Source organism: Rhineura floridana, chromosome 3 (assembly GCF_030035675.1).
Source record: "Rhineura floridana isolate rRhiFlo1 chromosome 3, rRhiFlo1.hap2, whole genome shotgun sequence".
In the NCBI taxonomy this organism is placed as follows: Eukaryota; Metazoa; Chordata; class Lepidosauria; order Squamata; family Rhineuridae; genus Rhineura; species Rhineura floridana.
The window spans coordinates 159,033,796-159,052,501 of record NC_084482.1 but is presented as its reverse complement, the minus strand read 5'-3'; the positions used below and the strand labels follow the sequence as shown (position 1 = coordinate 159,052,501).

Genomic DNA, 18,706 nt, shown 5'->3' with positions numbered 1-18,706 from the left:
CTTAGATCACAATTCTCGGAGCGAGCCAGAAAGTCAGGGGTAGCTATTCTTTGTTTTCAACAAGTCATGTTTTCACCATTAAGACAAAATTAAGATAGCTATATATTCCAAAACTACTAGTATATATTCATTGTGATCTCTTTGCTTTTGAACTGAATATTGTTGCTAATGAAACTGCTATGCAATTTTATACGTATATACACAAAATATAAAATAATATTGAACTTCATCACGGGCAAGCTGCTTTTTCCTGTCCTTCTTCTACAGCTAAGTAGACAAGAGCTGATTTTCACTCGAACAAACAACAACAGAAGGAGAGGTGGCACTGTCTCACTCTTGTCAAAACCAGCTTCCTTCCAAGTTGCCTAATTTACTGGCAGGGTTCCCCCAGATTCAGCCAGTTATCGGCTGCTCTATAAAATGTCATAGAATTAAAGCATTATTATAGCATGCATGGAGAACCAATTTATGTTTATAACATCTGTCTTTTATCTTCGTCTTAGCTGGGACCATGCCAGGCTTAAAAAATGGAGGCAGGGTGGTGAACAAATTATTTACAAGTAGCTTCATGTTTTAGGTTAACGTTTAAGAGTCTTAACCTTTGCTTCACTCTCCTGCAGTAAAACCTGTATCCTCCACCCTTGCTATGCAGACCAAATTCTTCATCTGAGATAGCTCTCCTGCTCTCAGAGAGGCACAAAGTGGGATCTGAGGTCTTAAGAGCAATAGTAAACAGTGGTATTTTCTTCACTTGTGTCTATCTGAGGGCAGCAGAAAAAAAACCTCAGAGGAATATAAAAGCCACAAGAGAAATGCAGACATTGTTAATTTATTTTGTGAAACCATCCCACTCAGAGGTCCTGTAAGATAAAGCTCAATTCCCTTGGCTGAAGGTTTTCTTGCATTATGTCCCCCATAAGAAGAAATTAAGCAGTTGAGTTTCATTGTATCAGACTCCAGCAGAGTTCTCTACTCCCACAAGTGAGCTCCATTTTCTTAATTGGGAGGCTAAGTATATGCAAGATCAGCAAATTTTAGCATCATACCACTTTTAAGAGAATCATGTCAGGATCGTGTTGTTCCCTCACCCTCTCCTAGCCTAGGTGCTTTGATGAGTTCTAGGGACTCCTCAACCAACTGTAATGACTATAAAGTATCGGCGTCTTTTTCCGCTGTATCTTCATCTTTAATTGAGTATCCTAAATGAATAGAGCCAGCTGGTCAGCTTCTGATACCCCAAGGGCTCCATGTTGAAGAACTAGTGACCAAATTCCCTAATTTTTCTGACATGGCTCAACAAGACATCATTGATGACCTGCACAACCTCCTTAGGCTGTTGCAGGATAACAGGTTGTCACAGAGTACAAAAAGTTCTAATCATCATTTAGTAGCTGAAACTGCCTGTGGCTCCTCAGAAAAAATTGTTATGGCGGATTCGGCACTCTCTGCTTCCCTTGGAGACCAATTGCTTTTAGACCCTCTTAGATATAGATCTCTATCAGAATCTGGTGCCGCTCCCTTTTGAGTTTCATCACAATTAGATTTGACCTCCTCTCGTATGCCCCCCTTCCCGGAGAATCGGGGTGGGCATTTACCAAGGGTCTTTGATAGAAATTCCATCCCCACAATATCGGGTAGAGGGAATTATAATCAGCTGACACCATATGACCACCCTACGGAAGGTAGAGCATACCGCCACTTACTAATTCCTGTACAATTAGCTCAAAAAGAGAGACAGACCTCTTCTCCAAATAATTTTTTTGGATCTCAGATCCTGCTTCTTAATGCAAGATCTGTAAATAGGAAATCTGTGATTATCCAAGATCTTATTTTGGATGAACAAGCTGATTTATTATGTATTACCGAAACCTGGTTAGATGAAGCTGGCGGAGTGAACTTGATCAGTCTTTGCCCGCCCGGCTTCTTGGTTTTACATCAACCCAGGCTTGGGGATCCTGGAGGTGGAGTAGCAATAATATACAGAGAGACCATCTCTTTGACTAGAATGCCGCTCCCATCTCTCCCTGGGTTTGAAGCCCTTAGTCTAAAATCTGGCAGTCAGAATGGTTTGGTAATTTTATTGATCTATCGTTCCCCATGTTGCTCTATAATCACCTTGCAGGAGCTGTCGAATTTGATTTTGGAACTAATGCTGGTGTCCCCTAAACTGTTAGTATTGGGAGACTTCAACATTCATGTCAACTCCTCTTTATATGGTGCGGCCCGTGATTTTATGATGACTATGACCACTTTGGGACTATCGCAGTTAATTAAGGAACCCACACATAGAGCTGGTCATACTCTTGATCTTGTTTTTTATACTGGCTCTGATGAAGAGGGTTTGACAATTAGTGACTTATCTATTCGCCCACTACTTTGGACAGATCATTACTTGATTAAATTCAAAATACCACCATTACATACTCCTTTTAGAGGAAAGAATCCTTTAAAAATGATTCGCCCAAAAAGATTATTAAATCCAATTGTTCTTTTATCTACTGTTGAAAATTTTTTCGTTCCCCGAATTAGTGATTCTATTGTTGATTTAGTAGATTCTTGGAACAATACAATGTCCAGGACTATAGATGTTATTGCCCCTTTACGTCCACTTACTCATTCTCGATCTAAAGTTGCCCCATGGTTTTCTAAAGAGCTGGCAGATATGAAACGGATTTACAGGGGCTTAGAGCGTCGTTGGTTGAAGACACGGAACCTTTTTGACCAACTTCAGGCTAGGAATTTTTTGAAGCATTATATGACATCTAGACTTACGGCACAAAGAGCCTTTTTCTCGGCTGCCATTTCGTCTGCTGACAGCCGACCAAAAGAACTCTTCCGGGTGGTTAAGGATCTGCTTAATCATGATCAACATAAGCCGAATTTTGATCATTCTGCCTCCCGTTGCCAAGAACTAGCCACATATTTTAGTACTAAGGTTGCCCAGATTCGTTCTGATCTTGACACTAATAACGTAATCAATGCTATGCCCTCTACTACTGTTACTGTCTGCTCTTCCATTTTAGACTCATTTCAGCTTGTCCATCCTGCTGATATAAATAATCTTTTGGAAGGGATGAGACCCACCACGTGCTTACTGGATCCGTGTCCCTCCTGGATTATAAAACAGTCCAGAAAGGGACTTGCAAACCGGATCAGTGAGGTGATCAACGCTTCCCTTCAGCAAGGCCACCTTCCAGGAAGCCTAAAGGAAGCAATAGTTATTCCCTTATTAAAAAAGCCTTCCTTGAACCCGTCCTGCTTAGACAGTTTTCGTCCTGTGTCCAACTTACCTTTTTTAAGTAAAATTATTGAGAAAGTGGTGGCCTCTCAGCTCCAGAGTTTTCTGGAGCTGACAAATTACTATGACTCATCTCAGTCTGGCTTTAGGCCGGGTCATGGAACTGAGACCGTATTGGTGGCCTTAGTGGATGACCTCCGGAGAGAGTTAGATAGGGGGAAAGTTTCTCTGTTAGTCCTTCTTGATCCTTCAGCAGCGTTTGACACGATCGACCATGATATTCTCTTGGGCCGCCTCTCTGAGATGGGCTTACGAGGCACTGTTTTACAGTGGCTCCGCTCTTTCTTGGAGGGCAGATCACAGAGAGTACTATTTGGGGATTTTAGCTCTGATCCCTGGTTGTTGTCATGCGGAGTACCACAAGGCTCAGTGCTTTCACCGATGCTGTTTAATATTTACATGAAACCGCTGGGAGAGGTTATCCGGAGGTTTGGAATTTGATTTCATCAATATGCTGATGACACCCAGCTTTATTTTTCCTTCCCTCCGGATACGAGAGATGCTATCCTCCCTTTAAATAATTGTCTAACAGCAGTTAAGACCTGGATGACGCAGAACAAGCTGAAATTGAACCCAGATAAAACAGAGGTGCTGATGGTTGGGAACCGAACCAAGTTGGAAATAGGGAATGTACCGTTATTAGACGGAGTTTCACTCCCTTTAAAGACCCAGGTTCGTAGTCTGGGTGTCCTTCTGGATTCGGCCTTGACTTTGGAGGCCCATGTCTTAGCAACTTCCAGAAGCGCCTTTGCCCGCCTAAAATTGGTTCGCCAATTGCGCCCTTTCCTGGAACTCTCTGACCTAACCACGGTTACTCATGCCTTGGTTACGTCTAAGTTAGACTACTGTAACTCGCTTTATACTGGACTTCCCCTTAAAATACTTCATCAACTGAAGCTAGTCCAAAGAGCAGCTGCCAGGATGCTAATAGGAGCAGGCTGGCGAGTCCATACTACCCTGCTCCTAAAACAACTGCACTGGCTTCCAATTCCTTATCGAGTTCAGTTTAAAATTCTAGTCTTAACGTTTAGAGCTTTATCTGGTTCAGGCCCTAGTTATCTTTCAAATCGTCTTTCGTTTTATGAGCCTGCTCGTCCTTTAAGATCTTCATTAGACCCCGGCCTTAATATTCCCTCTTTTTCCCAAATTCATCGGACTGGCATTAGGAATAAATTGTTTTCGGTGGTAGCACCAACTCTTTAGAATTCTCTTCCGCAGGAAATTCGTTCTTCCCCCTCTCTAATTAGTTTTCGTTGCCAAGTTAAGACCTTTTTATTTCGGTTAGCTTTTGAATTGTAGTGTGAGAGATAATTTATATTTTTTATATATTGTATATTGTATGATGTGTTTGCACTATGTTATTGTTTTTGGCCGCTTAGAATTCTTTGGAACTGAAGCGGGATATAAACTTTTTAAATAAATAAATAAATAAATAAATAAATACTATGCAATTAACACGCACACATGCGCACACGAACGTACACACCTCCTTCTTTTTTTCCTTTCCAGGCTTGTTGAATGTGTATCACCAACCACACATAAACAAACTGGTTTTGTTTAAATTTGTGATACAGTTTAGACTGAATGCCTTTAGTCAAAAGCTACAAATATTTTTCACTTTAATAAGTGAACTCTAGCCAAATTTATGTCTATTTTTTTGTTTAACATTACTGTTTATTGAAAACTTATTGCAAACTTCTCAAATTAAAAGCAGGTCCATTAAAGAATAATACTTTGAGTAAATATTAAACTCTCTATACATGGATGTGAAATGACATTAATTCAACAGATCAACATATGCCAGAGCCTCAAAGTTGAGTTGTGAAAATTAACTGTGGGTGAGGGAATGTATGGGGCAGTGCTGAGAGTATGTGGGCAGTAGACCTTAGAGACAATAAGCATAAGAAGCTGAGGTAAGGCATGCCTTCCTTAGATAAAAGAGTGGGGTCAAAAATTGGGTGCTGAATATGGGGCTCCTTAATAAAATAGCTGAGAATTGGTAGTTCTGGTCACCATTGATTATGTTTCAAAACGTAAAGTTTTTTTTTTTAAACAGTCTAAATTTGAGTCTAATTCTTGAAAGCAAACTCCAAACCTCAAGTACTTTTTGCAAGGCAACATTTGCCAATAGTATGCAGACAGCATTTCTGAGTACAGCCAATTACTACATTTGCATAAACAGGTGCAGCCTTTGTGTTCATGTTTGGATTTCTTATACTGGGCTATGAAAATACCAGCCTAGTAATTTTCTAGGAGCAAAGGAGGCCCCTTGGAAAGAAATATGACCAACATCAACAATCCTGGTTACAAATTTGTTATGAAAATAGAGTGATTTTGAAACAAAATCTGAGAGTCAAATATTTGTAATTCAAACACAGAAATTCCACAGCAGCATCAATCAGAATATTTTTTTCTAGAAAATATGGGAGACAAAGAAGTCGCAAATGTTGGAAATAGGATGCCACAGACAGAGGCCATTTCATTATCTGCTAGTCATCACCTTACAACATTGTTATGGTAGAACATTATTATGAAATGTTAAATAGAAAAGCATTAACTCTTTCAACAGGGGGTATTAAGATTTGTAGAATCCTGACTAATCAGAGACTGGATGCACTATTGTTTTGAGACTGACAACAACTGCTTTTGAGACAGTATTTCTATAAACTTTTAGGTATCTAAAAATTCCTGCTCAGCCATAAAGTTTACTGGGTGACCTGGGATAACTTACTGTCCATTAACCTAATCTGCACTACAGTGTTGCTGATAAAGTGAGATATCTTCATCTCTTTCCTGCACCACCATTACTTAGAAACAGAGAAGGAAAGAAATCTAAATACTCCAAATAGGGGACAATGAATAGGGGAAAATGTTTTTATGATTATTTTGTTTAATTATTTTATGTTTGGCCTGTTTTTACGTACACCACCTAGAAATGCAAATGATTAAGAGGTATATAAATGTTTTAAATAAATAAATAATAACTATAAAAGGACTGTGCACATCCCTCCCATAATAATAACTCTACTCCAGAAAATCTAACTAACTTTAATTTGACAAACTTCATGCTTGCGATCTAAAGGATCACAAAAAGACAAAATAACCTGTCCTAACATTAAGTCAAAGATGCTTCAGTAAAATCTTATCTCATGAGATCAGCATTTTCCAAAGAAACAAATGATACTAGGAAAAACTTCTACCCTTTAAGTTAACCTGATGACTACTCTCTTACTCTGAGGAAGCTGTACATGCAGATGGACATCCAGTTGGTCAGCATCTTCTCAACCACAGATTCCGTCCTCCTCAGCATAAGCTTGGGGTTTTTAGAGGCAGATGCATCAATTAGATCCACCAAGAGATCTTTCATGATGCTGGTGTAGTACTCCAATTTCCCATGCAATGCAATGGTAAGCAAAGAGGCCAGGTTGCACCTGAAAGAAGTTAATGAATGATTCTGAGACTGATAGTGCAAGTGGGCTTCATCAATCAACATGAACAGAAATTAAAACCATGGTAACATTCCAGATTGTTTTCACAAAGCCTCTCAAAATTGTTGATGTTTCAAACCATTTGTATCACAGCTGTGCATAATCACATTGTATTATGCCACCCTTCGATAGAAATGGATGCCAATCATTCAAAGAAAAAACTAGTCTGGCACTCTATAATAACAGAGAAGGTTAACACCTGCAAGTTGGAAAATGGTATAGTTGTATCTTTTAAAGAAATAACAGCATGATGATTTGACGTTTTAGGGGATAAGGTAGTGTGTGTGTGTGTGTGTCTGTCTGGAGAGAGAGAGCCCTTGACATACCCTCAGGTCTGCTATACAATTCACTATTAGGCAAAAAGGCATAAGAACACACCAATAGCCAACAGATATTTCTATCAAACTTTAAAAAGCAGGGAAATTGGGCAGCTATAGTGAATGCACCAGGGGAGCAGGAGACCTGATCTTCTCTCTGAGATATTGTTTTGTTGTTGTTATGTGCCCTCAAGTCGACTACGACTTATGGCGACCATATGAATCAATGACCTCCAACAGCATCTGTCATGAACCACCCTGTTCAGATCTTATAAGTTTAGGTCTGTGGCTTCCTTTATGGAATCAATCCATCTCTTGTTTGGCCTTCTTTTTCTACTCACTTCTGTTTTTCCTAGCATTAATGTCTTCTATAGTGAATCATGTCTTCTCATTACGTGTCCAAAGTATGATAACCTCAGTTTCATCATTTTAGCTTCTAGTGACAGTTCTGGTTTAATTTGTTCTAACACCCAATTATTTGTCTTTTTCGTGGTCCATGGTATGCGCAAAGCTCTCCTCCAACACCACAGTTCAAATGAGTTGATTTTTCTCTTATCCGCTTTTCACATCGTCCAACTTTCACATCCATACATAGAGATTGGGAATACCATGGTCTGAATGATCCTGACTTTAGTGTTCAGTGATACATCTTTGCATTTGACTGAGATATTGTACTGTCCTACAAATTTGGAGGAAACTAGATGCTTTGTATTTTGTATTTTGTATGTTTTGCGATGGCCTATGGCTAAGCAATAAAGGTTGACAAATTTGTAAAAATGCAAACACAATTTGGGTTGGTCTTTCACAGTCCAATCCACTTCCTGTGTAGCTTGGAAGAATTTGGAATTTGGGCATATGGTGAGTGGTGGCAACACGTGATTCTTACTTAGCATGCCTGGCCTTATCATTGAGTTCAATGCTAAATTTCTTAAATTAATTAAAAATCAGCCAGACATTTTTTAACTCTTAACCTGCAGAAGATGAAGGTCAGAGTATGGGGCAAGGTCAGTAATAGGATTACAGGTACTCTGTGAACATGGCTGATTTTTAATTAATTTCAACAAATTATGAAAACTCTGTCCAAAAGGGGTCTGATTTTTTCTCTTTCTTTTTACACTTTGAACTCTCGATCCTCTCTGACTGTTTTGTGTATCGCCATGAGAATTTACAGGGTTGTTAAGCAAGCGTTTCTGAGTTCACGACTATAAGTTTTGTAAGGTTTTGTTTTGAAATGATCTTATGGGAAGCATCAGAATGGCATGGGGGTATTTTCAATTTAACATTGTGGAATGCGAAAAATCCATGCTGACTATAGTATACAGCCACTCTTGTGGCTGTATAATAACCATAAAACACATCCAGGCATTCCAACTAGGTCACTTTTCTTGTCCTTTTAAAGATCCCTAGTTGTGAGTTCTCTAAACAGGGTGTTTCTGAATTAACATATATCGTGTGTCTTGCTGATAGCTAGATACAGCCACAGAATGCACTTCAGAGAACTTTAATGCTGTTCTGTTAACTCTAACACCATGAAGACTACTTTGTGATATGTTAGTGATTCAAGTGAAGATGTAAATGACTACCAAGAGGGCCTTAATAGTTGTTGCACAGATACTGCAGTGCAGGGAGGATGCAAGAAAAGTAAAGAAAATTATTTTAACCACTTTTGTATATATTGCAATGGTGCGGAAGCAAGCTTATCTTAGATGGAAATCAAATATATTCTCCTTACCCCCATTCCCAAATTCAAGAACTATAAAAGTATAATGGCCCACCAGTAGGGGCAAGTGTGCTAGCTTTGCACACATCCCATTGCTTTTCTGATTGCCCTCCATGAATTGGAAGGGAATCTTCTGAAATGGGGAGTCTCCTGTAGTCATGGAGGCTCCTCATACATTTTAGAAACCTGATTTTCCAGGAGGCCTCTGGCTTCAGTTGGTTGCCATTCAACTTGTGGAGAGTGATGAAAACAGTAATGGTGGGCAGAACTAGCATGCTTGTGTTAACACAGATAGGATGTCTAAAGAGGGCTTATGCACAGAGGAAATCCTACATCTGCTTCTGCAAAAGGTGTTGCTTGGCTTCCTTCTGACAAGCAGAATTTCTGTAGTATATTCCGGGTATGTACTATTTTCTGACACTTTCAGTAATCAGGTTGACTTGAGTTACATATATACCAAACTTTAGCTTTCTATCTACTGCAGAACTATAAGAATTCTGAAGACCCTATCAGTGAATAAGTCAATCAGGCTTGATGGTCTTTATATAACTATAAATATTTATTTCATGCAACACATACAGAACCTGCAGTCTGAGGCTTTGCTTTAATATATTTCAGACCACACAAAATCTTAACAGGTTATCTACTGTCTTTAAATTATAGAGCTGCTCTGAGTTTTGTTATAACATCAGGAAGCATTCATTCCTTAAGCACAGATATGAGATTTAGAAAAAGAATGCAGGCAAATCCAAGTAATTATTCTGTGTTTATCAAAGAGGAAGTACTTTCAAATACCCCCAAACAGGACAGGGCTCATCTGGGTTTGTAGGGTGAAAGAGAAGTGTAGTCAAGTTAGGCTGAACCTGAAATTACCTTAAAATCTCAGGAGAAGCTTACCTGTCTCTAACAGCAAAATCTTTTTGCTGCTCAAGAGCATGGACAAAGACAATCAGAAAGTGCTTGTTGTTGAGTAAGGTTGAGAACAGTGCAATTCCTTCTTCCATATTGGGTCTACAATTTTCAGGAATCTAAGGCAAAAACAACAATTCTATGAGAAAATAATGCCCATGGTTTTCTCACATCACTCTCTTTTAAACTGGCCTTCTACTTTAAGACTGCGTAAAGTACCTTGAATACTGGCTATCAAGATGAAAGAACAATTAAATCTACTTATTTCTGCAATTTCTTTAGCACTGAAGTCACTCAAATTGGTGTATAACAACAACGTTGACAGGTATAAACTACCTTAATGCATTAAATAAAAGCATCAAGTTAAGACCATATTGCAAATATTAACATATCAACCACAAAGTATGCACGTAGAGGAAAATATTATTGCCTTTCGTTTCTCTGAGTCTGATTCATGTAAAAGCCTTTGGAGCCACTCTAGATTAGGAGTTCAAAGGTATCAAAAGGTTTATTGCCAGGCCATAGGCCATCACAACATACATATAAAATAACAAAGTATAAAATCATGTAAATTCATTTAAAACAAAAGTTGAAAGGAGGAAAGAAAAACATTCAGATTTAAAGACCTTGGTCAATAATATATTTAGCCCTCATTTTTTGAGCCACGAGGGCAAAGTGAGCCACCCTGTAGGTAACCCTATAGTCCATATCGGACAGAAGATAAATAACAGTTTGGGATGCCCGGTCAGGCCCTTGGAAATTGGGAAGGGGATTAAGAAACTGGGATCTTGGTTGAGCATAAATGGGGCACTCCAATAAGTAATGTTAGAGATCTTCCACCTTTTGGGAGCAGCATACACATATCCTCTGATCTCTCGGAATCTGAAGATAACGGCCAGACATCAAGGCATTTGGCATCGTCTGAAATCTCAAAGATGTGAAGGCATGTCGTAAATGGACCGGAAGGGGGAGTAAAAGATAATTTGCAATGGAATGGTCTTTTTTATATACCCCAAACCATGACGAAAATTTGGAATTCAAAATTGTCAGGTTATCCATCCATATACAGTGGTTTTGTATCTGCTTACGAAGTTCAGACTTATCTAATAGTGAATTTGACTGATTAGAGATATGATAATGGAGCTGTATCGCTCGAAATTTTGAGCTCCAAAACCTATCCTTAACAGCGATTTCATGGCATGCCTTCACTAGTATCCTAGAAGTTGCATTAGTTAGGGAGGACCAGTATATCAGCAAAGTTTCATGTATACGGGCGCTAACAGGGAGTAAGCCCACTTCTGCTCTCATCAATGCTGATGGAGTGCCAGGAGGTAAATTCAAAAGCCGTCTTAAAAAGTTGTTTTGGACCGTTTCTAATGTGGAGAAAAGGGGGATCGACCAACCCCAAATGGCAGCCCCATATGTAATCTGTGAAAGAACTTTATTTTGGAATATTTTTAGGGCGGGAGCAATCAGGTGACCCCCCACAGTTCTATAAAATCTAAGAATCACCCCAAGAGATTTTAGAGCTATAAGTTTATAAGCTATAACTCTAGATTAGGAGTTATCCGGGTGTCATATTAAGTTTCTTCCCAGTTAGAGAGACAACTTTTTAAAGCAAGTCTAACAGTGTTTCCTCTTGACCTGGTAACAACTAGGGATGGATGGATTTGTCAACTTTGGTTTGTCTCAGTCTCCCAGTCTTAGGTCCAGTTTGCTGCACTTCCACATCTGTCTGTGATTTTTTATATATTAAAAAGTCCACATGAAAATTCATAGGCATTTTCATGCCATTGCTTCTAATACACATTTTTGTATGTAATTTTGCATAACTTACACATTTCTGCAAGCAATTTCCCCAAATATAATTTATTACATTTATATTCCACCATTCTTCCAAGGTGCTCAATATAGCATTCATAATTCTTACATGCCCCATTTAATCTTCAAAACCTCTGTGAGGGAAGTTAGCCTGAGAGAGAGTGAATGAATGTAAGAACATATGAGTGACTCTGCCGGACCAGGCCTCCAGTATCCTGTACTCACAGTGGTCAATCAGATGCTTACAGGAAGCCTGCACATAGGACCTGAGTGCAACAGCACTCTTCCCACTTATGTTTCCTGGCATGTTTTCTACAGCTTTCTATGTCCTATGACGGTAGTTCTCAAACTGTTTGCAGTGGCAGAATCCTTCACTTTAAACAAAACTTTGGCAGATCCCTTGCAGTATAATCTTTAAAAAAATGTTAAAGGGGTGGGGGTGGAAGCAGTTGGTTATTGGGAGAGCAAGCCAGAGCATCAACTCTTAAAGTAGCAACTTCTAAAAACGTTGCTGTTGATCTCTTGATCTCCTTTGATGGGAGAAGCCTTTGTTTTGTACGTCACCCTTAAGGCTTTGGCTATCCACCATAATGGAAGGAGCAGCATAATTAACCCTTGCCACCGGGTTGCATCTCAATGCAAGGTGCTAAGAGGTGGATGGGGGATTCCCCTGACAAGTGCTTGAACACCACATTTAGCCCAGTACTGCAGCAGTGTGGGCAGGGCAACATTGCTTTCCTGGCTTCCTGTCACCACTGCCACCAGTTAACAAGAGGGCGAGGGGTAAGACAAAAGGAGCAGCAGACTGGCTCCACTGCTGTGTCTGTGCCACCTTGTTCCTCCCTCTCTCGATAACAGGCAGCAATGCTGCACTGCCTACACCACCCCACCAACCACTATTGAAATTGAACCCTTGAAAAGCACAGCAGGAGAAGGAGAGAAGGGGAAGGGATTCCCATGACAATTGCTTGGGTAGTGCATTTAATTCCCATGGCCAGTGCCAGATTTAGGAACAAGCCAAGTAAGCCATGGCTTAGGGCCTCACACTATGAGGGCTGTTTAAAAATGCTGGAGATAACTAAGACATTTTATTATCATTGAAATTGCTTTGGCACCAAACTTCTGAACCTTGACCTCCCCATCCCAATCTTACCAATTTCCCTTCCAGGGTTGTTGGCCTACTTGCAATCATCCACAGATTGCCCAACCTCACCTCAGACCTCAAGAGGAGACAATGGGAGCTAGCCTACCAACACATTCTAAAGTCCCATTCCACATTAGATATTTCCGGTAATCCACTCCTCGCCACTTTCCCACCACGTTTTTTCTCTTTATTTTTTCTAATATGGGGCCTCTGAATCTTGATATGGTTTAGGGCCTCAGCATGTCTTAATCTGGCCCTATCTATGGCTGTAGCTCAATGGAAAGTACACACTGGACACATTTGCCCACCATTACAACTTTTTTCTTCATGGAACCCCTTGGAATGCTTTGCAGAAATGCTATCCTATAAGGGCGTTTCAGCTGTTTCTACTCCCCAGCAGTCACATTTCATTGGTTACTCAGTCTTTCCCTTTTTCTCAGCATAGACCACGTGTCTTATTCCTCGTGCATTTCTTTAGCACTATAATAAAATAATACACTCATCATTACTGCAATATCTATAATCAATACTCACTTTCCATTCCCCCAACAATAATGGGTGAGTTTCTTGGACATGAGACCCCATCTGGGAATTGAGTTGTTGGGAAGGCAGAATGTAACGCTCCTCGTAGAGGGAGGAACACTAAAACAAAAAACAAATCCAAAGCACATCTTGTTAATTGGCAAAAAGGAGGCATGATTGAATTTCTTGTATCTTCTCCAAGTCCTATGCCAACAGAGCAGTATTGTTAAAGAGTGGCAAGGAGAGATGTCATCATGACTTGAAGCCACTAGCAAGTATGAAATAATTTGGTATGTTTTATGGAGGCTTTAAACTCTTGGCAGCAATCTTCTGAATGAAACCAGAGAAGAACTTTGGGGGAGGCATATTTGAGAGAATCAAAGCATTCACAGTATGAAGGTTATGAACTGCTTAATCTGACATTCATGGCTCCCCAGAAAAGAGGGAATTATTCAGGACTAAGCCACAATCAGTGGTTATTGGGCATTTGAATATATGCCTCTTCCAAGACAAAAGGGGGAGCTGTTTTGTCCTCTTATTTATATATTTGCGTGAGGTTTTGTGTAATCGGCAATTCAATTTAAATTCTACACAGATAATTTATTTGCAAATTAAGGAATTGCATATATTTTCTTTTCCTTTGCTTTCATTTATTCTACTTCTAAAATGTGGCTTTTCAAAAATTTTAAGACAAGAACTGGGAAAAGCATAAGGGGAATGAAGGAAGGCATGGATACTGTAACAGGAAAGATGAGAGGCAAATATCCATCAGAAGAGGATGGGGAGGAGAAGGATATTGAAGTCTTTTTCTAGGGGGCCACTTGAAACCATTTTCAGCCTCAGCTGCTTCTTTTTCTTTTTAGCATTCACCAGACCATGCCCCTACATTTTAGTGTTTTTCCACAACTATGACAGCTAGACATTTGCTTTGTAAAAAAATAAAAGCGCATATTCTTGGAATGTCAATTTTGTTTATGTGTTATATATAAGATTCAATGTATGTGACTGCCCCCTGCTTACTCCTTGAAGAGTTTGGCACCTTATCTGGACAGTTGCTCTACAATGCCCACCCTACCCTGAAGTTCATGGAACACATTATAAAAAATAAAACAAAACCCAAAAACAAAAGAGCACATTTCTCCCGCAATCAATAAAGGACAACTGTTTCTAGATGCAATACTGCAATTAAATAAGCAGATATCACATAATGGGCAGTCAGTAACAAGAAAAAGAAAGCATTGTATTTGGTGTGACATTAATTAGTGGATTTAAGTTAACAAGCTGGATCTGGAACACCTCAGTTAAAATGCTTATACCTGTGAAGAGTCTCTAAGGGTGTCATAAAACAGTGAATGCTATTTATTTCTGCCAGGAGTCTTACAACAATTCCAATTACTGGAGGAAGATCTTTGCTATTAAACATTTTAAAAACAACACTTGATACTAAGTAATGACATGCTAGAGCTCTATTTAATACTGGTTTGGACTGGAGATCTCTCTTCAGTGCCACCATCTGACTGCACAGCCATATATTTCTAAGTGAAACTTTCCCTCTAATTATCAACAAGGTCTGCTTCTGCTTACCAAACAAGGATCCACTCTACAGTGATGGGAGTGACTTTTGGGGGCTTGTTTAGTATCTAATATTACAATAACTGGACAATGGTATTAAATTGCACTATAAACTAAGTATAAAAGATAATCAAGAAACAGATGAACTGATACACAGTTGAGGGAAGCCATGCATTATTAGAACCTGTGGTGTGTCACACAGTCTTACTTTGGGAAAGAAAGTTCGGGTTACAAAGTGCTTATACTCCAAGAATGGGATTCCTTGACTGCGATTTAACTCCTTGGTCAGGTCTGTCATATCTGTCTGGAGTTCTGCAAAACCTAATCCAAAGAAATCAAAATCAGAGCAAAGAGTGACTTTCATGTAATTGTTCTATATGTTGCAGAAGATTGGCAGCAGTTACACCTATTTTTTTGTTCAAATCTTGCATCCTAATTCTCTCCATAACAAACTCCTTGTATGGTGGAGGATTCTGTGAAGGCTGATAGGCTTAAAAAACACACTATAGTTTCTACTGCAATAACAGGCTGTTTTACTTTAATTTCTTTTGTCAATGGATACAAGAGCATCGTTCATGCCTCAACTTTTGTAAAGAAGCCATTTCACACATATGGAAACCAACAACATGAGACAATCTACCAGCCATCTCCTGATACCTTTAGCAAAATTACATTTAAAACTAACCACATTTCTCTTACTCAACAGATTATAATTTACAATGCCAGTGAACTGGAAGCTTGCAATTTCTCCAAATCCATGAAGCAAATTTCATTCAAATCTCCTGACCATCACCCATTAGGCTGTGGTTTGCCTACTCAGGATTTTTTTTTACAAGTTTCCAAAATACAACAAACTAAATGGAAATTTCAGTCACAACATGAGGCTCCAGCTTCCCTTTTGTTAACAACAATAACGCCATTTTGCAATCTCCAAGGAAGCTGATCTTAGTTACAGGACTCAATGCCATGGACTCTGCAATTTTTATGGATTGCAAACTTCCCTCAGGGTATTCAAGAAGATGCATTTCTTTGCTGCCCATGAACATTAACTCTTTAAAGTACAGGTATTTACCTTTGCGGATTTCTTCTCGGATTTGGGACTCCATCTCTTCCATCTGCAGAAGTGTCTTTTGCCAATAACGCTCTGCCCTGCGGCTTTTGGTGCAAAACACAAACAGGGCTGGAGAAACAAAAGGAAAAAAAGGCCCCAAACCAAGACAGTAAGAAGTTAGTGATCATCATGCACATTTCCTATTTAAACAACCTTAATATTTTCTAAGTAAAAGAGCACATAATACAAACCCCTAAGCAGCAAGAACTGCTGTTCAGTAAACATGAGCTAGTTGGAATGAAAAATAATTGACAGAACTAGGTTAGCCCTTTGAATCATGGATCAAGGAATGTTTCCAGAGGGTTAGGCAGGTTGAGTTGTTCTCAGTATGCTACAAACCCATTTGAGATATGAGATGAAGACATTTGTGTTTGGATAGCAGTGTGTGCGTGCGTGTGGATAGTGGTAGGGTCTATCCATCCAACTTACATTAAAAAAATGAATTAAGCTGTGTGGGTAAGCCATGCAGTCACACATGTTAAACATCTTTCTCCTTATTCTTTCCTTTCTTTATTATTAATTATTTAGATTTATACTCTAGCTTCACATACATTATCAATGCAGCTTACAATAAAATAAAAATACTGTAAAATGAGCAATACATTGCATAGCCAGGTTGCCACCACTGAAAAGACCCTCTGCCTAGTAGCCACCTGCCTAATTTCAGATGGTGAGAAAGCCCAGACAAGGGCCTCTGCTAAGCATCTCAATAGGTGATATCTAATTAAGAGTAGGTCCACTGATTTCAGTTGGCCTTCTTTGAGTATGACTAATGTTAAATATCGTCCAATGACTGGGCAGGTACACATGGAGAAAGGTAAACTTTGAGATGCTCTGACCTGAATCTGTGAATGTCTGTAAAGGTCAAGACCTGCATTTTTAATTGGTTCTGGAAATGGATTGGAAGCCTTTCTCAAATTGGGAATTCTTTCTCTCTTATGATCAAAATTCAAAGAACTGTGCTTTTAAAAAGTGATGGTACTTTGGGAAGTTTCGACAAGGTCCAAAACAGAATGGTTGCAACCATGCTAAACCACAGCTTAGTGTTACATGAGCCTTGGGTTTGTGTGCTCCCCATTCTGTCTCTTCCTCTGGTGCGACTACAAGTAGTTTTTCTTTTGTTTTCAACTATGGAATGGAGAGGTCAGTCAGTCAGTTGCCACAATCATTCCTGAGTGTTTAGCAGAGACCACCTTTGATATACCACAAAGCTGGAGGTGCTGAAGAAAGTTGGGAGACACAATTGAACACTAGTATGGATTCATTTTTTTTTACTGTACTCTGTGGCAATGAAGGTGGTGAAGAAATGTTTTCCACTATCTCTTTTTATGTCATCCAGAGGACTTTTTCCAAATGGCTTGGGGCTCATTACATACGGACTCTAGTGAGGTAATTGAACTCTTGGAGAAGGGCTGTTTGCAAAGCATTTCGAAGATAAAATTGCTTGCATTAATCAGGACTTGGACTTTACTGTTGTAGAATGGCAGTCTGAAGACATGATCAAAGTGCTGTCTGTTATGGGGTTTTTGGATGCATTATAACTGACATTGCTTGAGGATGTGGCCAAGGTGCTTGGGGACATGCATGTGACCACCTGCATGATTGTTCCTTGACAAGAAGGTGATTAAGGCCTCATTACGAGAGGGAATGATCCTCTCAGACTGCTGCTAAAACAATATCCCTGGATTTGGAATATCTATATAGAGTGGTTGCGAATGTCCCCTCTTGAATCAAGGTTCTTGAATGGGTGGTCACTGACCAGTTACAGGCACTCTTGGATAAGACTGATTTTCTAGATCCATTTCAACTAGGGGTTTGACACTGAGACTGTTTTGTATAATGACCAGGAAAAGACAGGTAAATTGTGAACCTGTTGGCTCTTCTTGATCTCTTAGTATCATTTAGTATCATCATCATCATTAACAACAACAATAATAAATTAAAATTGTATCCTTCTGGAGTGGCTGTCTGAGTTGGGAGTGGTATGGCTGTGCTGTGGTTCCAATTCTGCTTGGGCAACTCCTGAAAGTGATTCTTGGGGATATTGTTCATCTCTATGGAGGTTCAGTGTGGGATTCCACAGGGTTTGGTCTTATCCCTATGCTATTTAACATGTACATGCAACCACTGAGTGGGTCCAGATTTTTGGTGTATTTTATCAGTACACTGATGGTATATAGCTCCATTTCTCCTTTTCATCCCAAGCAGGGGTGGCAGTGGATGTACTGACTGGTAATGGACTGAAGCTCAAGACAGACAAGAAACACACACTGTTCCTCTGTGTGGATAAGTAGTATGCAACTGGTTCTGGATATGGTCATACTCCCCTGAAGGATCAGGTGTGTTGCTTGGGGATACTCCTCAATCCATTACTGTCACTGCAGGCACAAGGAGCCTCTGTGGTGCAGAGTGTATTCTATCAGCTTTGGCTGGCGGCCCCACTGTGGCCCTACCTGGCTTTGGTAGTATATGCTCTGGTAACTTCTCAGCTATATTATTGCAATGTGTTACATGAAGGCGATTTGAAAACTATAGCTGGTAAAGAATTCAGCAGTCAGATGAACAGTCCAAACATACAATACCAATTCTGGCATGGCTGCATTGACTACAAATTCATTTCTGAGTCCAATTCAAAGTGCTAGTCTTAACCTAGGCTTGGGCCATAATACGTTATAGAACGCCTCTTCCCATTTGAGAATATCCAGACCCTGAGGTCATCAACAGAGGACCTACTCTGTGTATCCCTTTGAAAGAAATCCAGCCCATGGCAATAAGAGAACAGGCCTTTTCATTGGTGTCCTCCC

General features: G+C 39.7%; 1 protein-coding gene across 2 annotated transcripts in view; it reads right to left on the bottom strand.

The window, feature by feature from the left end:
- Positions 1–18,706, bottom strand: part of PLXND1 (plexin D1) — a 252,381-nt gene that overhangs the window by 46,695 nt on the left and 186,980 nt on the right. For both annotated transcript variants that reach the window (XM_061618475.1, XM_061618474.1), the window contains exons 21-25: positions 15,864–15,971; positions 15,000–15,112; positions 13,232–13,339; positions 9,721–9,851; positions 6,531–6,729 (exon numbers count right to left, since the gene is read on the bottom strand). In XM_061618475.1, the coding sequence (XP_061474459.1) occupies positions 6,531–6,729; positions 9,721–9,851; positions 13,232–13,339; positions 15,000–15,112; positions 15,864–15,971 (659 nt within the window). The remainder of the gene's footprint in view (positions 1–6,530; positions 6,730–9,720; positions 9,852–13,231; positions 13,340–14,999; positions 15,113–15,863; positions 15,972–18,706) is intronic.